This window comes from Cynocephalus volans, chromosome 5, assembly GCF_027409185.1.
Source record: "Cynocephalus volans isolate mCynVol1 chromosome 5, mCynVol1.pri, whole genome shotgun sequence".
Classification (NCBI taxonomy): domain Eukaryota; kingdom Metazoa; phylum Chordata; class Mammalia; order Dermoptera; family Cynocephalidae; genus Cynocephalus; species Cynocephalus volans.
Genome location: NC_084464.1, coordinates 76276424 through 76299863, shown reverse-complemented (window position 1 = coordinate 76299863; position 23440 = coordinate 76276424). Strand labels below are relative to the sequence as shown.

At 32.8% G+C, this 23440-nt stretch overlaps 1 protein-coding gene across 3 annotated transcripts in view; it reads right to left on the bottom strand.

Moving 5' to 3' along the window:
• The window catches only part of FAM135A (family with sequence similarity 135 member A), a 110746-nt gene that overhangs the window by 7991 nt on the left and 79315 nt on the right, over positions 1-23440 (bottom strand). For 2 of the 3 annotated variants that reach the window (XM_063096358.1, XM_063096357.1), the window contains exons 15-22: positions 19110-19183; positions 17527-17681; positions 14954-17312; positions 13310-13470; positions 11265-11356; positions 10513-10610; positions 8469-8620; positions 6917-7027 (exon numbers count right to left, since the gene is read on the bottom strand). In XM_063096358.1, the coding sequence (XP_062952428.1) occupies positions 6917-7027; positions 8469-8620; positions 10513-10610; positions 11265-11356; positions 13310-13470; positions 14954-17312; positions 17527-17681; positions 19110-19183 (3202 nt within the window). The remainder of the gene's footprint in view (positions 1-6916; positions 7028-8468; positions 8621-10512; positions 10611-11264; positions 11357-13309; positions 13471-14953; positions 17313-17526; positions 17682-19109; positions 19184-23440) is intronic. The other variant, XM_063096359.1, reaches the window with a different exon arrangement.

The following is a 23440-nucleotide window of genomic DNA, read 5'->3' as shown; positions in this document are numbered from 1 at the left end:
TATCTAGCAGCGTTGGCTAGATAGGCCAGAAACTCAAAGCATGGCAAGCCCCAGTGTTGTAATGATAGTAGAAATTATGGAAATATTCCATCTTAGTTGAAGTTCAGCTAGTAAAAATGTCTGAAGCTTTTATTTTGGGAACCTGATATTCTAGATTCATCTTCTCTGTACCTATCTTGATTCCACCTGCTCAAAAACACTGAGTTAACTGGCCTGTGGGTTAGTACTTCATTCGGCCTCTGAAGTGGCTAATTCTTCGTTGAAAAATTACATTTAATTTGGGAAAGTGACAAGATTTCCCCATCTACAGAATGAGATAATTTAACCAGAAAAATTTCTAAGTATTTTAGTTACTTCTCAGTATTACTAAGAAAAAGATGAAAGTAAATCTTCAATACAAATGTTATTTACAAATCAAAAGTGATACCTATTATTAAACATCTCTGTAATCTTCTGGAAAAAAGAGCATCTTGTGCCATAGTAGCACAGCAGGAGACATCTTTAATTGTTATACTTTATTTGTCAGAATTCAACAACTGGTAAAGAGATTCTAAACAGACGTTTTTAGGAAGATGTTTTTAGAAGATGATTTATTGTTTATTTAACAAAATCTATTCATTGCTGGAATTTCAAAAATAAAATAAGGATGTTTTGTTTTTGAAATTCCAAAAACTAATAGATTATTTGGCTATTTTTGAGCCTTCATTATGAACTGCAAGAGTCCTGTGATTTCTCTCTCTGCTCTAGTAATGTAATCTTGCCTGCTTCCACACTGGTGTCACCTAATCTATATATATTATACATTTTCCTTCCACATTACTCAAATTACTTCATCTTTTTCTTTCCCTTGATATTCAGTTCTGAGATGCTAGTATCCCATAATCATATTGTACAAATTATTTATATATCCTATCAGCAATTCTTAGAATGCCATAGATTTTTGGGGGTCAAAAGTTGCTATAAAAATTCAATGAATATTTACAATTGTAACGCCTTAATCAAAAAAGATAATTTCCTTTTAAAAGTAACATTTCTGTAACCCTTGACCAGAGTAATCATGTTCAGAAAACAAAAAAGGTAATTCACACCTAATAAATATATAATTTCTACAAAAAAATATAGAATTCCTCAATTGTCTTAAAAATTACACAAATTATTTTAGGCTTTTAAAATGCTTTCTTCATTTTAATATAAAGAATAGCTTTCAAATAACCATAAGTTGCAGGGAAAAAAAGACTGTTTCAAAAGGAGGACCCATAGGGGAAGGCTTTGCTAAAATAAAAAAGGGAAAAGAGTAAAAGGCTGTATTTTGATTTAGATAGGTAATCTTAGGCTTTTGGGGGAAAAAAAAAAAAAAAAAAGGCTGTTCAGAAGAAACTGAAACAATAATCAGACCAGGGCAACTAAGACTTTGCAGCTTTAGTAGAACATAATAGAGAAATGATCACTTTTGATTGTTTTAAAACAGTTGAGAATAGAATATTGATTAAGTAAATTGGCTAAGTGTTCTTTTCCTTTGTTCTATGTTTCCTTATGTTTTTCATGTGAACCTATATATTTCTGTTTTGTGAGTAATTTTATGTACATATACAGGTATAGGAACTTCTTAGGAAGTGAATACTCATATCTCACAATTTACGAGATGTCAAAAAAAAAGGAGAGGAAAATACGGTTCAAGAGAGACTTGCTGCAACCCCATATAACAATATTATAATTTTAGTATCAACTGATGAACATTTGTTGCTATTTAAAACTGCAATTAGAAGTAGCTTCTAAAGTTCTTGAAAATACATATCATTAGCTTAACATGACACGGTTTAAAACATGAATGACCATGGCCATTATGACCTCAGGCAAGTCACTCAACCTCTCTGTGCTTCAGTGTCCTCATGAGCAAAATGGGGCCAAATGAGGACCCTCCTACCCCAGGGTTAAATAAGCTAGTATGTGAACTGTGCTTAAATGGTGCCTAGAAAATGTTAAGTGCTACATGTGTACTGGCTATGATTATTTTTCCTATATTTTAGTATTAACGAAAATTAACTAGTCATGATTATTAGGAAATAATACTCTTTAAAGTTATTTTTCAATATAGATATTAACTCAATTCAGGTGTATACTAATAAACTCATCTGAGTACAGGTAGAAACCTTAAAAAACAAATAAAACAAAAACAATTTTAATAAGTCATCCAAATAATTTTTATCACTAGTAATAGTAATATTTACTATTTAGATGAGATGACTCCTTAAGAGTTCTATTGAAAAAATTTCCTAAAATATATATTGTTAATGTGAAAGCCAATTCTATAATCTATAACACTAGTATTATTTTAATTTGGGCACTTCTTCATTTACAGCTATTTTTACCATCTAACATTTATCAAGTCTCACACTCTACAGAATGCTAATCACTTCATGTGCATTATCTCATTTAATCCTTTAATAATCTTACAAGGTAGATACTACTATTTCCACTTTACCAATAAGGAAACTAAAGCTTATTTAAATTAAGTGACCTACTCAGTGTTTGAGCTATAACTAAAACTTATGACATCAGAGTTTGGCTCTTAACCAGTTTTAGGCCAGTATAATCCGAGGGTAAGCAAGTCTTATCATGCATTATAAGGCAAACAATAAAAGTTTTAACTAATCCTTAAGAAATAACTCAAAAGAAAAAGATCAACTCACTCCTATTGATAATTATAATCTTAGTAGTACAAATATTTGTTCAGATGGGGAAGGCCATGAATTGCAGAATTTGTAAAGTAAAATTTTTGTTATAGTTTCTTTAGTGTTTTGAAATTCTTATGTTGCTATTATTACTATTGCTAATTCAATTTCAATTTGTATAATGCAGTATAAATACACAGACCTCAGAGAACATTTATGTTAAGTTTTGCCTTTCACACATTTCCTAACCTGTCAGCAGCTATGGTACAAACTCCATTGCTACACACAATGGTTCTAGCTAATGTCAGTAAGTTTTCCTCACATAAGAACTACATGCCATATTTGATTTTGGAGAAATATCTTGTAATTTATCAATCAAATCTATATTTCTGTGCAGTATAAGCAACTTACCATTATTGCTCTGTATCCTTACAAACAAAATCATAAAACCTGATCTAAAAAGAAACTTTTCTCTCACTGATTCTAGTAATAGACAATACATGTAATAACCATTCCTAAACCTCCTTCTCACATTAAAAACAACATTTAAGGCAGAATCCTGAAAAAGCTAAAATAGGACTAAAAAAAAAGTGCTACTTTCCATAATTAACTCTATCTAGTGTTCAAAAACAAATATTTCAAGAGCAGGACAGAGGACATATGAGATAGGAATGAAGATAAAAACAGATTTTAAAGGCTAGGACTGAAGTTTACAAGCTCAAGTAACTTCATTCTTGGTACTATTAGTCACTGAATATGTGGGTTAGATATATATCTTCCTCTGCAATATTTGAACTACTTTTGGATACTGAAAATAATAATGAAAAGATCATTCATTGATTCATTTGCTGATTTAATGGGTATATATTAAACACCTACTAGGAAGAACTATAGTAAATACTGAGTGTGTGTGTGGGAAATAGAAGAGTTGTCATGACAGATCCTACTTGAGGTTCATACATATATAAAGCTATGTGAGTTCAGAGATAATATTAACAATCTTGAGACATGGGAGGTAAAGAAGTGGGGTCAAGCAAAGATGACCCTGAGGTGCTTCAAACGAGTAATTTAGAAGCTAGAGTATCATTTAAAAAGGATAAAACAAGAGGCAGCCAAAGAAGACAATATTTAGTTTGATATGAATATGTAAGTAGAAATGTCTAGTAGGTTTTAGACATATTTAGTTTGATATGAATATGTAAGTAGAAATGTCTAGTAGGCAAGTGAGGACTGGAATTCATGAATAAGGTCAGTCCTGAGACATAAGATTTGGGATACAAAGGTATATATGAGGCACTGTATTAGAGAACAGACTAATACAAAGATTGAACTAAGGCAGTGGCAAGGAAGAGAAGAGAAACATCCATTAGATACTAAGAAGGCTGAATGTTTCAGGACTTGGTAACTAAGTAGATATGGGGAGATGAATGAGAAAGAGGAGTCTAGAACAACTTCTAAGTTTCTGGGTAGATGGTGATGCCATTCCTGTAGGTGTGGAATCCAGAGAAATAAATCTGAGGGGCAAGATGAGGTATATCTAGAAACACTGCATGTGAGGCTCCCACGAGACATTTAAGTGAAGATGCTCAGTAAGGCAGCTGGGCATATGTCTAGCGCAAAGCACAGAAATCAACACAGAAATATATATTTGATAGTTACCAATGATAAAAATGAATATGGAATGATGCTGTCAAAGAGGAATGTACAAAGTGAGAAGAGCAGAAGAAACAAGCTAAAACCCAAAGAGAACAACTGCATGTAAGGGGCAAGGCAAGAAAAGGAGCTCACGTAGGTAGAAAGCAGAGAAGTGCCAAAATATAAGAAAACTAGGAGAGACTGATGCTACAGAAATGGAGGGAGGAAAGTACTTTAATACAGAAGGCATTTTCAATAGTCTAAACTGTCTTAATGTTCAAATAAAAGAAAGAAAGATATCACTGGACTTGGCAAGCTTCAGTGGAGTGGTGAGTACAGAAATCAGATTACAATGGACTAAAGAGTGAAAAAGAGGTAAAGAAATTGTAAAAGCAATTATTTTCTCTTTCAGGAGTTTTGACTCTACTGAAAAAAAACGAGAAATAGGAGAACAAGTATGGAAAAGTGATCAAGAGAGGTATTTATTATTATTACTATTTTTTTAAATTATTACTTAAGATGGGGGAAACAGGAATAACATTATATCTTAAAGGATTAGTTAATGAAAAGGGAGAGAGTTTAAAGATACAGATGAGAAGGAATGTTTTCCAAAACAGAGAGAGGGGTATTATTCTTGAACAAAAGATATATCCTTCACTGAACTAGAAGGAAAGCATAGATATGCTAATGTTTATATGCAGAAAGAAAGAAAATAGAAAAGTTCTTACTTGATGATCTTAGGTTTCAAAGAGAAAGTAGGAAGCAAAGTCATTTGTGGGAAGTGATGGTAGCAGTGGTAGTTTGGAGTTTGAGAAAAAGAGGTGAAAATTGGAAAAGCTTCTAAGGGAACAGATAGGAAGTTAATTAGAGATTACTACATAGGGACCCAGTGAATGTATTGTGCTACCAATCTACGTGTCTGTGCGAACCATTTTAGTATAGCTCATCAGCCAGATATAGAACCAGTAATATGAATTTTCTAGTTAGCTATGATGGAAAAACAAGGAGAAATAATGGATGAATGACAAAAGTGATAATTCATGGAGCCTGAGATGGGTTAGGAAGAGAGTAAAGCCATGAAGGACAGGGTAGACTTAAGAAAATGTAGCAGGGATCTTCAATGAGTCTAAAAAGAAGATGAAAATAAGGGAGTGAGAGAAAAAAGGGTAAGATATTACAGTCACAGAATGAAATGTTAATTGAAATTTCAGGGATGAAGTGTGACCATGGGTATGGGTATGGAGTGGAATGAGGGCCACTGTAGTTGAGAAATGCACCGTAATGTTTAATGAAACATCTAAAGGGTTGAGTCATTAAATTATCAGGAATAATGTCTGGATTAAGTACATTAAGACCCAAGAACAGCATCTCTTCTCAAACATAATCATGTAGTATTTGTCAATGTCTTTAATTCTCACTGAATAAGTGAGGAGTAACCAGACTGTTATTATATTAACAAAGACTAGAAGGTAACATAGCTTGGATGGTACAAACCTCAAAAGAAGAAGTTTTATATGACATAGGAGGAGTAATGATTTTGATTGGGAGTGGAAATCAAGAGGATCAGTTTCCTTACTGTAGGTCGTACTTAGTGAAAAACCAACCTCCTACAGCAGAGATGAGCAAGATATAGCCAGGGGGATCTGGCTTGCGGCCTTTTTGTGTAAATAAAGTTTGTTTGGAACACAGTCCTGCTGTATTGTCTGTGGCTGTTTTTAGACTGTAACGGTATTGTTGAGTAGTTGCAAAGAGATTGTACAGCCTGCAAAGCCAAAATATTTACTATCTGGCCCTTAAAGAAAAAATTTGCCAATTCCTGCTCTATAACCAAGAGGAATGAAGAGATAGAGAAGTGGGGCAAGGAAAAATTCTGTTTCAGTTATGTCTCTATGGAAATAGAATTCTTTGAAGAAGATAAATATGAAGGCAGTCTGTTTACTGCAAATGGAGATTTCAAAGGACACAATGGAAAAAATACACTGGGAAGATGTGATAATGAGTCAGTGGGAGATGGCAAGGTCATCTAGAGACTAAGAATGGCAAATAAACAGTTGGGGACTTCAGACTGTCAAAGCCTGGAATATATATGCATGCTGGGGAACAAGTTTAATAATAAGAAATGAGTAACAAGAGCCATCCAGTAGTGAGAATCATTAAAGAATAACCATTAATAATTTAATTTCTGTATTTTTCAGAAATGTCTGATAGCACTCAAATGAGAAGGTAGAAAAATATGTGGCAATTTATAAAAAGGGTTGAGGATTGGGCTGGGGGACAGCTAGAAGGACAGGAGGGTTAGAACAGGCAGAGGCCTAGTTAAAATGAGACGAACACAACCGGCACTGAACTACAAATGATAAAATTTTTAGGATAATTTCAAACTAGTCCTGCAGCTCCTTATAAAAGACAAATACAGTCATGTGAAAAAATTACAGAACTACTCTATCAACTGCTTAGTCTTAACTGTAAGTCTGCTATTCCATTATTAAGTAGTTATAGTAGAATGATACTTTTTAATTAGCAGAAAGATATGTTAATTTATTTGCTAAAGGTTTATTTAAAAAAAGGTTTTCATGTGCATGTTTTCTAAATTGTCACTATATACTTACCTGCTTTATTACTAAGCTTATATAAGAAAGTCTGGCGAGGGTCTGAGTGATCTCGACATGTCAGTTGCAAAAGAGAACCTGATTTTTTCCATTTCTGCATAAACCACAGACCTAGAAAGTTACACATGATATGTGAGTATAAATGGAAATCTACAGTAACATACACCAAGGTTATTAATTTTAATATATATCTCACTTCAAAAAATAACATCCCCAAATTTGCATTTTGTTGGGGATAAATATAATAAATTTTTAATAAATATAAACATGCACACATAGGTTACATGGGTTAATAGTGGTTGATGGAGGACTTAGTATTTCTACCTCATTCAGTAATGAAATATATAAGCATATGAAGAACAAATTTTAAAATATTGTACCTTTAGATATATTTGTTCAAATTAAAAAGAAGCAGACGGAGAAAAACTTCAACCACTAAATAGTAGATCCAAATGCCTAAGCAGTGAGTTTTCAGTCTATAGATAATTACAGCTAAATTATGGCAGACTAATTGTTAAAGAACCAACCCTTAGAGTGAACAATTGGTTAATGTTTTCTAATAACAGTTGAATATAATTTGTTTCATAGATAATTGTATTTTTTTTATATTTTCAGTAGCCCATGTTTACATCTTACCCTTAAGGAAATTAAGTAAAATCTCAGTCACTCTGAAACTGGTTTTTGAGACTGTGGAATATTAATTTCCACTTTCATTGTTTCTAATATTACACAGGGAAACAGAGGAAGAGGGAAAAACCCTTTAATTGATTAAATCTGATAGTTGTAAACATATCTGAGAAAAAGTTCTGTGAAGAAAGAAATTCAAAGTACCACATCCTATTTACATTGGGTTCTATTTTATATTAACTAAGGATTTCATTTTTTTCATGTCTGGTTTTTGAAACTGTAAAAATATAGAACTGGCTTTTGAAATCACCAATTCAAAATGGGATATGAAGGAAAACGGTATGGTTTGTTTGCTAATGAAAAGAAGTGGAAAAGAAAATGGAAATAAGAATTTCAGGGATCAATCAAGAAAGACAATGAAATTTATTTTCATAATGGGAAGCAACTGACTAAACTGAACGATTTCTGACAATCTAAGAGAAAAACCAAGACAAATAAAAGGCAAATCAAATACCAAATATTTCTTAATGAGAATATCTGTACTGATTGAAATTAGGATATTAATTTTCACTTTAAGTTCTTTAGAAATTTTAGATTAATTTCTTAGAGATTATTTTCTCATAATATCCTTTTATTATTACAAAACCTAAAATCAACAAGTTAAAATTATTTAGAAATTTTAATGAAAAAAAAGATAAAATGCCCTTGTGACTTTTGACCAATACCATCTCATATAAGATTACTTATTTTCTGAAATGAATTTAATCAGCTTATTTCATGTACCTAACAAAACAAAATTAGCTATATCTTTTGTTTCATGAAATTCCATGTCTATAACAAGTTGGCTCTAAAATAAACACTAAAGTTGTATTTAAATTTTCTCTATATGCTATATTTTTTTATACAGAACAATAAAATGTTTTACCTGTATTAACAAGAGCACTGCTATTGTAGAGCGTACCAAGGTGAGGTCCAGAAAGAGACAGAAAGGTATGAAGTTTGTCGAGGTAATATTTAAACCTTGGCCTTGTAAGCACTGAACGGATTATTAAATTGCCCAACGAATGTCCAATAAAGCTTTAAGAGGATGAAAAAAAGATATTTCTTTCATAGTATTAGTTTTTAAAACAAAAATCAAAGTGGATACACTCTACATGGATATGAAACACTAAGAATTTGAAATTTTTTGACATTTTAAAATTATGGTTTGATATTTTGAAATGATATAACTTACACTGTGAAGGAAAAAAAATGTAAAAATGCAGTAGAAATTCCCATTACCATATAAATGTTTACTCTATAGAAACAAAACATCAGAAAATTTTTACTCATAGTTGGCACTGGCTATAAATAAATATGTTTTGAAAATAATAATATAATGACAATTATGTATTTGCCTCCTTAGGCACACAGATTATTGACTTAAGTCAAGTCATGATTTCAAACTGAGGTAATTCTACTTATCAAGGACAAATCAGGAGAAATTATATACCTATTTCTCTTATCCTCTAGTCTACACTTCAAAGTTGGACAGTTTTTGACTAACAGCATTTTCAAGGCACAGTAAAATATGTACGTTTTCCTACTATAACTCTATGATTACACAAAAAGAGTAACTAATATTTATAGAGCTCATCATTTTTATTAAGAAATACTTTAAATCAAAGAGCCCTTTTACTTACCATTATTTTACAATAGATGGTGTAAGACTCTCTGGGCACAATTAACAGTGAAAGAAAACAGCTTGATAGCTGTCTAAACACTGCCTTAACAGATATATCTAGTGAGAAGCTCAAGACAAATTTCCCTGCCAAATTGAAGTCCCGAAAGCTGTGGGTGGGAATTATGATGGTAGCTAATAGTCTACAATCAACCAGGGTCAGGTTTTTAGAAAACATATAACCATTTTCTGACAATCTAATCCAAAAGAGGAATACTTTTATGAATAAATGAAAAAAAATGAATTGTTATTTTTCTCATCATAAATAAATGAATGAAAGGAATACAGGATCGCTGAAGAAAATTTAGTAATCAAAAATTATCTATAAATGAAAATAATTAGAAACAGAAAATAACTTCTCCTCCCTGCAACATACCTGTACTCCTCCCATATTTTAAAAAAATTCTGTTTTTAAAAAATGATTTCAACTAAAAACTGCTTAGCTCTCTTCTTAGTCCCTACACTTCAAACTGGAAACAAATTTTACAAAAGCTTATAGTATGTAGGAGTCAGCTTCTTCCTCTAATCTAGTTGCAATATGAAAGTAATCAGTTTATCCTACTCTTTCTGAAGCAGGAAGATTAGTTTTGCCTTTTTCTTGAATTCCTACAGGACTAGCAAGAACAAAGACTCTCCTCTTTCCCATGTCTATTCACAACATCTAATTAAATAATGTGACTTACATTGGTTTAATCATCTCTTGCTTGTGGAAAACTGAATCAAAAAGCAGTCATGAAATTTTGAAAGTATTTTTGTTGTTTCTTGAATATATATATAAAAATAACCATTTCCCTATAACCCTTTTTTGTTGGTAATAGCTTCAATGAGGCATAATTCACATATCATATAATTCATCCATTTAAAGTGTACAATTCAACGGTTTTTAATACATTCACAGAGTTGTAACCATCACTACAATCTATTTCAGAACATTTTTACCAAAATTTTTTTTCTCAAAAAGAAATCCTATATCCTTTAGCTATCATCCCCCATCTTTCATCTTCCCCAGCCCTAAGCAACCACTAATCTACTCTGTGTCTCTACAGATTTGCTTATTCTTGACATTTCATACAAATAGAATCACATAATGTGGTCTTTCCTTAAAATCCTTTAATTTTTTCTTTTATCTTTAATTAATTTGATTTGTAGCTTCCTATATTTCAGAATAGGACAAGAATACCGCAAATTCTGTTTAGCTTTTCTATAATTCATAGAAATATGAAAATAAGTTGTATATTACAGAAATTACCTTATTTTTGAGACAGTTAGACTATATATCTGAATATATTGTATTATCTCATCCAAAAGGCGATCAGTCATGCTATCAAAATCAGCAAAAGTGTCATTCTAAACAAAAGCAAAACAGACACATTATATACTGAAATATGTATAATCACATGAAAAACTAACTGAATCATAAACATTATTTTTAATTTAGGTACTGAAAATATGGTGAAATTCACTGTTTTCTAGAGAAGTTAGTGAATGTAATATTCATTGTATTGAAATGGGCAAAAAGTGAGTTTTTAGGGAGGAAAAAAGTTTAGTGTTCTTAATAACATTTGCTTCATTTAGTTATTTGTTTAGTCCACTACTGGTATTAAACATAAGTCCATTTAAAATGGTTTAGTAAATGAAATATTTGTATAGAAATATAGAATTCTTGGGCCGAGCCCGTGGCGCACTCGGGAGCGTGGCGAAGCTCCCGCCACAGGTTCGGATCCTATATGGGAATGGCTGGTGCACTCACTGGCTGAGTGCCGGTCACGAAAAAAGAAAAAAAAAAGAAATATAGAATTCTCAAAGTGTTTCATATGTGAAAAGAGCTTGTTAAGTCAAAATGTAAATCATATATATTCCCTTTGGATATGCATTTATGTTAAATAGAAATCAGAAAAATCATTTCTACTAGTATAGGTAGGTATTTTGTAGTAAGCAAATATTTGGGTCAAAGCTAGTATAAAAATGTTTATTTCTACTGAAAACACTATCATATTGTACCTGATTTCTCTCAGACATAAGAAAATCAATTCTTCCCCCAGGCAGTCCAAGTTCAATATAAGTTTTTACTAATCGAAGATCTGCACTGTTACCTAGAAAATGAAAAATGATGTTTAAAGAATGAGATAAAAGTAAAAGGTATGAAGTACACCATTAAATATTTTATAGTTTTTGAAGGTAAGTTTATGCCATTCATGAGTAGACAATGTGCTCTGCAATAAGAGTTCTCAATTTTTATGTCAAAGTTGACATCCATTAGCCAGGCAATGTTTTTCAACAGTTTGTTTCTTAGGAAGTTTGGTCACATTGATGCTTTCACTTTTCCATCTATAGATATTTGTTTACCAAACTGATAGCACGTCACTTCAGTGACTGTTGGCTACCATCACCACTCTAGTTGATCATTTAACAAATCTTGAATGCATTTTAGATTTATGTTTAACCTGTTGACTTTCTTTTGGTTGTACTGGTATGGACTGAGAGAATTAAAAATCCATTTAAATATCTAAGGTGGTTTATTTTAATAATTATTACCTCAAAAGATGTCTATAAATTTTTAATAGATGTAAATACATAAATAAGAAAATAATTTTATCTTAAAAATTTTAGTGGACTTTTAGTGGATTCCTTTGGTTTACCAGCAAAATAATATGTCACATTGATTGTTGAATTTTTATTTTAATATTTACCTTTTAGATATTTCAATATTTAATGCATTAACAGAGATAATTGTTTAGTTCCTGATTTTACAAGTAGCACCTCTAGTGTTTCACTATTAAGTTTTCCATGGGCTGGAAATATATATGATTAATCACATTAATGTATTAGACTAGTCCTATTTAAAGTTTATAGTGTTTTCTTTTTTTTTCTTTTTTTTGGTGGCTGGCCAGTATGGGGATCTGAACCTGTGACCTTTATGGTACAATACTGCGCTCCAACCAACTGAGCTAACTGGCCAGCCCCCTTAAGGTTTAAAGTTTTGTGCTTAGTTGTCATAATTGGGAATGAATATTGAGAATTTTATCAATAGTTTATTGATTTGCTGATGTATATTTTATTAGTAAATTTCTTTATATTTATCTTTGCATTCTAGGAACTAAACTTAGTTTTAGTAACTTAATATAATGATGCTATCTGCTAGAGTTTTATTAAGTATATTTATGTCAGATTGGTCTGTTTTTTGGGGAGGTGTTGGTGTGATATCTACCAGAATTGGCAAAAAGCTTAGGCTAACTTTAAGGAATAAAATGGTCTGTGTTCCATCTTTTTAAATATTGTTCTGGAATAATCTGTTTCTTGAAAATTTCAAAGAAGAATCTGACAGAGATTCTACTGGGCCAAGAAGTCATTCTTGGTGAATAATTCTTTGAAAATTTTATTATTTGGGGAGGGGGAGGAAAGGTTAGTATTAAAATCTCCAATTTCATTAGATTTTAGTAGCACGGACCTTTTAGTATTTTTATAATCCATGAAGTCTAGTTTGTTGTTACAGAATCACATTATAACACAGTAATATCCTGTTTGTCTAAAGATATTTGGCATTTTCTAGCAGTTCTCACATCTAGGAGAAAACTGTTAGGTAACCAAAATATAAAATCATATCTCTGAAGCCAGGTATTTAGAATTTAATTCATACCTAATTAACTAGTGAACCTTTAATTCTTAGGAACATTGATTTTTCTAGGTGATAAGGTTTAAAGCAGCAAGCTAAAAGATAACTACGAAGACTATCAAATGAAGACAAAATTATTGCCATGAGATGACAGCTGACAAAACGGACAATAAAAGACAGAAAAATCCAAAATTAAAGTAAAAAAAATGTTGATACATGAGTGTCAGTTCCATGGAAAATTTACTTAGAAATCTAATATTACACTAAGAAAAATTAAGCATATTTCTACTTTAGAATGTATTTAAGATTCAATTAATTGAATCTTACATTTAAAAATCTTTTTCCAATTCAAAGATTAAATAACTAAATGAGATCTACCAGGAAAAGAAAATATATTGAGTTGCTGTGGGTTACATCAATACATGTCACATACCATCTAAACCATGCACACAGACAATGAGATGTACTCCATCTTCAGAACCATCCTCTTCTTCCACACTAAAATAAGGTACTGAGGATGCCAGCAGAGGAACATCACTGTACATGAACCCAGGGAGTTTCAGTTGCCTCAATTCTTCTTTTGCCTGAAGGAAGCTGAAGTAAAATTTTACAAGATATACTCTTTACTAAGGATCATATTAAGGTTTTAGAACCAGAAAGACAATCTCCTCAATTTAGAGTTTCAGAGGTGAAAACCCAGCAATATCTGGTTTTAAGATCATGAAAATATGTGGGATCACCTAAATGAATTAGAAGTCATAGGGTAATTCTCTTTACTATTTTTAGTATATGTTCTGATCAAATACAATGAACACTTTAAGCTTAAATCACTTAAAAAGTATTCTTTTAAAAACTTGAAATCAATAAAATATTAGGAGTGGAGTTTCACTTTTTGCAAAGTTTAAGGCTGTATGTAAAGAAAGTTGGGAGAGGTACTGGAAAGATGATGATCTGATGTTTATCCTGTAATTAAATCTTATCCTCTTTGCTATTCTACAAAGCAGTGAGAATGGTAGTTGTAGCATTTAGTAGATTAGGTTATTTGTATTTTTCTCTAAAAATAATAATAAGAAGGAACAGAACCAAGAGGGGGATATGACTAAATATAATTGGTAGCATGTATTTATTTAGAATGACTGATGACAAATCTAACCAATTTGGGGATTGCAAACATCAAAAATTATTAACTAACATTGTATCATTTGGACTGAAAAAAGTGAAATTCAAAAAGCTGATGAACACTAAATTGAGTAGGATACACTGGGTGGAGACACATCGACCATTCCTTTCTGATGACTCAGAGGCAGTACAAAGTACCCAGAAGGTGGTCTAACCCTCAAGTTCCCAGCATATTACATTTTTTTAATCAGTCATTGTCACCTCAGCAATTTCACTAGCTTTAGCTTTTCTTTTCACTATGGATCTTAATTTTATGCATAAATCAAAATAATCTGGGAACTTTAAAAATCTACTGTACACATGTCCAGACCTCTCATCCCAGAGATTATGATTTAGTCTGGGGTGAGGCTGTAGAATACTTTGAGAACCAGTGCATGCTAGTTAACCCATGTCATGTCCCCAAGTTTTTCTGGCTGTTATACTGGTCCATGAAATATTCATTTTAGAAACCACTGACTAAGCTGAGGCAATAAGGGTCTGGTAGGTTTAAGAAGTTTCTGCTAACCTGTTATTCATTATCTAATATTATCCTTCTTTCTTAGATGTTCTCATAAAACTCGGCTTTTGTCTGGGGGTTAATGGGAGAGAAAAGAGGTACTGAAGAAAAAAGGGTTTTAACCTTAGTTATTCCATACCACTAACACAAAACTACCAATAGTAAATTTATATGAGGAACATCTAGCCTATAGAACAAGACAATCATTCGGGAACTGCAGGTATATCTGTCAAAGGGTATACAGTGTTCATTTTTCCATTTTAAATAGCTAATCAAAGAAGCACTTTTTGTGTTAGAGAAATTGGAGAACAAAACAGACATTCAACCCTTCAGCTCTATTCATGATGTTCTCATATTATATATATTTAGTGGCACATACTATTGTGCTGCTCCATTACTTACGCTTGTATTTGAGGTTTTGGTGAATTTTCATACCAGGCAACTGAAGATGTCAAGTTGTAAGAAGTGCTGCTTGGCTGCTTTGTAATGGCATCAAATTTACTTTTAGAAGAATATTTAACACTACAAGGAGACTCTCGTGGTGCAGATGGGAAGGATAAACAACCAGAAGCACAAACAGTAGGCATATTTATACCATCCCTCAGATATTCATTGCTTATTTTTTCAGATTTTGTAAGTCTTTCTTCTGCTAGTGCATCTCTGCTTGTATAGTGAGCATTTACTGTTCCATCCAAAGTTGAATAATCTGTTTCTTCATAATACCCATTTTGAACCATTTGTTGATCCTGCTCTTCTTCTTCCTCCTCTTTACCCTGTTCCCGCTTAAGATTACTAATTTCTTTTTCAGAAGTTTCCTTCTGAGGGCTGACTGAATTGCTGCAGCTAACAGCACATGTATCAGAAACATCCGTACTGCTTTGAGAACCAAAATAATTTTCCACAAGCCCTTGCTTTACCATGTCAGCACTGGCTGAAAAAGGGTCACTTGTACCCAGGTAAGTTTCACTTTCAACTGTGGGGACTTCTGAATATATTTGTTTGGGATTTAACGCATCACTATTCTTTCTTTTCACAGTTCTATCTTCACTGACTTCTGTATTAGTAGAAATGGAACCTGGAATGACACAAGGAGTGCCTAAACAAATCAGTTTTGAATTTAATGTAACTGCCGTCGCTGCAGAGTTACTAGATTTATCAGCACTCTGTGAGGCTTTACACATAGTGTCCAAGTTAGGTTTGGGGCTGCAACTACTTTTCACATCACTGGAAGTATCTTCATCTGAAAAAGCAAATTGTAAAGAGTCTTTAATGCTTGAATTTAAGGAATGTATTGCTAAAGATTCATTGTCCAAATGCCCTGAAAATACAACACTCTGCTGTTGCAAAATAACACTTGACTTTTTAATGTTGTCACATTTTGGCAAATCAATTGTTCCTAGATTTAATACAGTTTTGTTATCGCTAAGATGGCATTCAGGTATAAGAGATTTCTTAGAAATTTCATCAGGTGACAGTTCGTCATCAGAAGGGAGAGAGTTTATGGACGTCAAAGACGACTGTATTTCACTTAAAGCACTTGTACTCTCAGTGCAATGACTGCCTAGTGAAAATTTTACATTACAATCAGTTTTCATCAAAAGCTGAGGAAATAATCTTTCATTACTGTAAGGACCTTGCCCTTGCACAGTTTCAAAGACTGTATCGGGGTTTGGATGTGTTGCAAAAGAACTTGGTTCACTTTCAACACCAGAATCTGAAAATCTAGATGAGGCATATGTGGCATTAACGTCTGGTAACTTAATTGTATCTCCACTTACTACAACATGGTATTCTTTTGTAGAAGCAGCAGGTAGATTACTTCTTAATTTAGCTAATGATTCTCCAATAGAACGACACTTAGCTTCTTGCAAAGCTTCCTTTTCAAGTGTTATTTCTACAGATTTAGATTTACCATTAGATTCTAAGGAATCAAAATTAGGTAATGAATTATCCACAAATATTTCATCTTGTTGAAGCTCTGTCCAAGGTCCTATTTTAACAGTTATTTTCTCTCCACTGAACAGATCTTTATTACTGGGCTTTACTTCAATTCTTCTAACTCCTGAAGATGGGGTTGTTTGATGATCACGGCAATCATCTGATGAACTTCTGGATGCCAGATTGTGCTCCATTTGCGTAATTTCACTATCGTCCTGGGAGATATCAAGTTTACCTGAAATGGACAAATTTGCACAAAGATTTAGGCTGCCAGAGTTCAAAGTATCAAATTGGTCTGGCTGCATATTTTCAATATCTGGAGACTTCTGATCAGTTCTCTCTGTATTAGTTGGTAAATAGCTAGCTTCCTTTTGACTTGTCTGTCTGACGTAGGTCTTTGGGTCAAAATTATATCCACATATTGTGGGATCCAGACCTTCTTTCTGACTATGTGAAGGATTGCCTTCAAAGCATTTAGTGAGATCATTTGATGGTGTACTTTTCAAACATTTGTAGCCTACCAAAATCACAGAATCCTTAGAGTTCTGTTTTATTAATTTTTTTGTGTTCTCAGATTTCATTGTTTTCATGAGCTTAGTAACCTTAACCTTCGATTTATTTGATTCTTCACTCTTTGCTTTTAGAGATTTTGTTAGCTGCTTTTCACCTTCTGTATACCAAATATTGGAGGCACCAGCAGGTCTGACTTTCAACTCTGGGCTAGAAAGTCCTGCTACAGAGCTTTCTTCAGTTTCATATTTATCCATTCTACTGGACTCTGATCTCTGAAGATTCTGAATTCCCATCCAGGGTGCATCTAAGTCTTTTATCCAAAGAAAAAAAGATTCAGGTTTAAAACAAAGTGTGAGAACTCATATGATTAAGACTACTTTTTCTAACTATAACTTTCTAACATTGTCAAAAATAAATGAAACTAGAGAGGGAAAAACTGTTCCACATTAGGGAATGGTTTTATTAGGAAGAATATAATGAAAATAAAACACATAGCTTATATATTTTAGTTAGATTATACTTACCTTCCATAACTGAATCTAAATACCTATCTTCAAAGATTATAGGTAATGAATTGAGATCTCCATCTAATTCACTACATTCAATAGGTAGGGGTGGAAGAGAACTGCAGAAGGAAGTATTTTTGATAGCGGTGCACATCTGTAGATGACTCTGAGCACTGAAAAATATTTCTTAAGTCAGACTGTAATTTTAGAAAAATTACACCCATTATACCCAACTCTACTTTACAGACCCTATCCTTTTCTCTTCCCCCCCCCCAATTCCTGACTCCCTTCCTTAAGGAACAACCTCCTTGTGAAAGAGGTGCTTAGTCAAAGATAAAAACTGGTAAAATGAAAATTATGGTTTGTTGAGAATAAACTGATTTATAAAATTACAGTCTGTTGATAAATCATTTAATTTATATTCTCCTACACTTTCTTGTGTTATTACAAAGTGAATTATCAATGCTTAATGTCTGAACTTCCTAATTTGCTGCAAATAGCATATAAGAGAATACCAAAAGCCCAAATGCCTACTAATTATTTGATGATAGTGCTAGAAACAAAATGTGTTCCATGGCTACTTGGCTACTGATCTACTTAACATACAATGTCAAATAAAATTAACAGCTATTTAAAATGAGGTACATAACTTTCTAATAAAAAATAGCTAAAAAAACCCAACCAAACAAAAAAACTTTTCTTATGGATAATTTCAGACATAGCAAAGTAAACAGAACAGTATTAAAAAACCCACGTACCCATCCCCCAGCTTCAACAATTAATATTTGCCCTTCTTGTTTTATCTATACCTCAACACTCACCACCCACCCCAGTACTCTATTTACAGATTTTTTTTGAGTTATAATATATATGCATTGAAATATATAAATCTTAATAGTATGATTTTAACAAATGGATACATGATGCAGAACATTTCCATCTAGTCAGAGTTCTCTCATGTCTTCCTAATCCCCCAGCCCAAGTAAATGCCACAACAACCACTATTCTGACTTTTCTGCATTTTAGTTTTTCCTGTTCCAGAACTTCATACTAATAGAATCATATTCACTCTTTTGTGTCTGGCTTCTTTACTCAGCATAATATCCTCAAATATTCTTTAAAACCAAAGAAAACCAGAACTAAACATACTCAGTAGGAAAGATGGAAGGCATTTATTCTGGATATTTTAACTGTATATAATTCATATTAACATATGAGGCAGTGCCAGTCAGACCACCTGTGAAAATCTGTAATAAAAAAATAATACACAAGAGTCTGACCTATGAAAATAAAGACAGAACAAGATAGCGAAATTGAAGCCTGGAGCTAGAGCTGGATGGGACTACTAAGGTTACAGCAGATCTGATATACGGGAAGGAAGGGGTAAAGTGTATTCTGCTTCCTTATGTAAAGTATGGAGCTTTCATTAAGTAATTTGTAAGATTAAACCCAATTTAATTAAAAAGGGGGTTTCTGAACTTCAAATTCTTCTAATTTCTTGTATTGTAAATACTGTATATTCTGTCACTGATAAATTCTGAGATAGATATCTTATGTAAAAGGAAACAAAAACCTTTCAGTTTTGGACATATGCTACTCACTGAAGTTCCTGGTATGCAATAGCAGCTTCTCTTGGATGTTCAAAACAAAAGAATGCCTCAGAAAATCTGCGTACCTACAAAATTCCAAAAGGGAGTATGAATAACAGAACGTATTTAAAAAGTCAGTCTGGCATAGAATGGTAGGGAGAGAAATTGCCTCTAATAGGCCTTTCATAACCACCCCTGTGATAATTAAACTTCCTTTCTCTCTCTTCGGTTGCCAAAACATGGTATTTTTGTACTACCTGAAAGAAAAGAGATTCTGGAGTGAGAAATTTAGGTTTAGATTCTAGGTCCTATTTATCCTCCTTAAAGCCGGGATTCTGTTTGTCTTAGTTACCACTACATTCCCAGTACCTACAACAGTGCCCAGCACATGGGAAAAATCAAAATCTGCTAGTGCCTCCACCATGCTATGTGCTAGGCTTCCAAACATGCTGGCTGAATTGACTGACTAGCACTGTGACTTTGGCCATTTAACCTTTGAACTTCAGATGACTCATTTTCAAATTACACCTAATACTTGTCCTACACATGGAGTTACTGTGAAGAACAAAAAGAAAATGTATGTGACAGTAGTTTGTAATCTGGAATATATGAGCTATTATAATTGCCATTATAGCATTCACTACATTTTGCCTTAAAATAATTGTATACGGGAACTGTCTCCCCTCCTAAAGTGTAATGTTCGTTAGAGTAGGAACTATGTTTTGATGACCTTTGTATCCCTCAAAACATGTATCTTGGCATGTTACAGAAGCAAATACTTGGTAAATACTGGTTGAAGCTAGCTGAATATTTCTTCCACTGTATTTGCATTTTGACCCTTTCATTTTTTATTATTTATTTTTGTCAGCTATTGGAGCAATGTTAAGCAACAGTTAGGAGGGGGAAAAGATGTCTTGTTTGGAAGGTACGGGGAGTAAGGAGAAACTACATTACATTTTGAAATTATACCACATCTAACATTCATGACACAGGGTTCTTTGGTTTTAAATGTACAATGAATTAGAGATCTATTCTACTGGTCATCAAGATCTGGCCAGACCAATTTCCAACGTACTAAACTTGTTTCCCTAAGCAGATGAGCCTGGGTCTTCGGAGGAACAAGTCAACAAGGGAGTTGGGAGAGGAAGAAGGTGCGAAGCATTGATGAAAAAGGTGTAAGTTGTGTCTTCACTTTCAAATGCTGTCCAATCGCCTCTTCTTCGTCTCCAACACTGTGAGAAAGAGGAGGAACAATGTCTGCCTGTCTGTCTGCCTATTAGAGATGGAGGCTATACCCTGGGGACTATAAAGTGTGAAGAAAAGTATGTTCAAGTTATCTGGATTTCTCTGTTGCAGCTGGGCCTGCAAAACTGGGTTTTCTTTCTCTACCTTCCCTAATTCCTAAAATAAATATCATTTCCTGACAGTACCCTACCTACTAGGCTCTATACTAAGAGCTTTACTTTCATTCTTTGATTTAAAGCATATAAAAACCCTATGAGGTAGATATCATTTTCATTTAATAAGTGAGAAAACTGAGGCACAATGAGGGTAATAACTTGGTTAACCAAGCTTGTTTAATAGCTAGTGATAAACCTGAGATTCTAATAAAAATTTTGAGAAACTCCAAATCTTGTGCTCCAAACCACTTATCTTTTCCCTTCTTCATTAAGGCTCCCAGTTACCAGAAATCTTTCTTTTCCTTTATGCACCCATACGAAGTTCTCTTCCTAAATTTTCTATCACCATAATTATCATTCTGTGGCAATGTGTAGTGAATATATCTATTAACTGTATTGAGTGGCCATAACTAAAGTAAGACTGCCACCTGATGGCAATATAGCTTAATTTTAGGCAAAAGACACAGAAAAAAATGTTAACGTTACAAACTTAAACTTAGGATATGAGAAATATATATTACTGCTTTGGTTTATATGTTTATTAAAAGTTTTGTGTATGTACCTTAATTAAAAAAAAAAAAATTCACTCATTTGGGAACATTAACTATTTCAAAATTTAGCAAAGACCTAGGAGAAACCTCTCCCCCCACATTCAAAATGGGTATTTATTAATGCTTTACAGAGTTAAATGCTCCTTTATCTGTGTTCACTCTAATACATTGTTCAAATTGCTAATACAGATGCTCCTTGACTTATGATGGGGTCACATCCCCATAAACCCATAGTAGGCTGAAAATATCTTAAGTCAAAAATGCATTTAACACACCTAACCCACTGAACATCATAGCTTAGCCTAGCCTACCTTAAATGTGCTCAGAACACTTACAATAGCCAAGAGTTGGGCAAAATCATCTAACGCAAAATCTATCTTACAATAAAGTGTTGAATATCTCATGTAACTTGTTGAATACTCCAATGAAAGTGAAAAACAGAAGGGCTCACTGTCGCTGACCAGCAGAGCAAGAGAGTATCATATCACATATCACTAGCCCAGGAAAAGATCAAAATTCAAAATTCCAAGTACGGTTTCTACTAAATGTATATGCTTTCCATCATAAGGTGGGGACTGTCTGTATAGCATTTATTATGATACAATTTTATACGTGTCCATCCAGATAAGATTATTCTAATCTTGAGTGCAGGGTCTATATCTTACAGATTACAATATTTATGTTGCTTTGAAAAAAGGAGGCACTTTACAAATGTTTATTGAACAAATGTTCTTTAAGTCCTTGCATTTTACTCATATCAGAATACCAGAAAGTCCTTTTATTACATGCTGATTTATGCTTACACTTACATACCATTCTAACTGGCTTAAGTTAATTGGTTTCCACAGCATATTAAAAGAGCAAATTAGACAAAGGAAAATGAAGAATTATAGAGGTAAAGATAATAGGCAGTTACGAGAAATGACATGAACTTGATGCTGAAAAAAAAAATCCTTAAAAAACCCCCTAGAACATACCTTTAAAAGCATACAAAAGAAATTAAAAATTAGTGTAACTTGGGACCTTTCAATGGAAAAGCCAATATCCTGATGTTTTTAATAGCATGGAAAATCGGTGTATTAAAGTTGAGCACATTAAATGAAATTTATAATGATAAGTAAATCATTATGAAAAGGCTAAATTATGTTCGGTATACACTACTTGAGAAGGTAGGAACCACGAATCACACTAGAAAGTTTCCACTTAAAGTTTTTAAAATAACTTGAGAATTAACCCCTTAAAAAGCACACTATCACAACTTAACAAAATTTACCTATGGACAGTCTTATTAAAGATGCTAGATATGTTTTGTATACACACACATAAAAGCTATAACATATTTTATGTTTTAATTTCAGTAAAATTGTAAGTCTGCCCAAACCTTGCAAAATATATAACAAAAAGCATCAAATTAAACACTATGAATAAGTAATATGTTCTCAGAAAGTATTTCTACTTTATTCAGACAATATATCTTAATATATTAAGATTCATATATATAGTTGTACTGAAAAAAGATCATGTGGTTTTAGAGATGAATATCTTTTTAAAAAATGCAAACTTCATAATGTTTTGAATAGATAACACCTCATTGTAAAAAGTTTCTTTATGTAGGAAAGGATGGCTATATGAGGGCACTTCAAAAAGTTCATGGAAAGATTTGTATTATTCTTTAATTCTATTTTTCCATGAACTTTATGAAGGACTTTTGTACAAGCTATTTCTAACTTTTTCCCTCTTCTAGAACATAAATTGCACCAATACTGTTGAAAATACCATTTTATGATCTTAAAATCAAAGTAAAAGCTAATAAGAATTCACTAACTCAGTGGTCCCCTTACTGGAAGGTAATGGCTATACATCAGAATCTAGGGTCCTACTAATCCATACAGCAGCTTTAAAATGCAAATTTCAAACAGGTGATCCTTCTACAGGCAGATGCAAATGGATTCCAGGGAGGGCAGGCCAAATTCAAGTTCCTACTCTTCCTAGCAGAATGTATTATTCAGCGAGGAGCCTAACCCTGTTAATCACTTGGAGAACTTTAAAAAACTACCTAGGCCTGGATCTCATTCAGCACTGGGCATTTTTTAAAAGCTCCCCAGGTGATTCTAATGTACAGCCAGGGTTAAAAACTTGTATTTTAACTTCTACTTAGATCATAATAGAGAAAATGGTATATACTCTTACCTCCTTAGTTGAAAACAACTATAAAACTAGAAAAATACATGAAGCAACTGTTTCAAGCATTGATGCACATGCACTAGACATGCAAAGAATTAGGTAAATGTAACATACAGTCAAGACATAAAAGCAGTCAATAGAAATAGACAAGATAATCCAGATATCAGAATTAACAGGCAATTCTTATTTTTTAAATAAAAGACTTTAT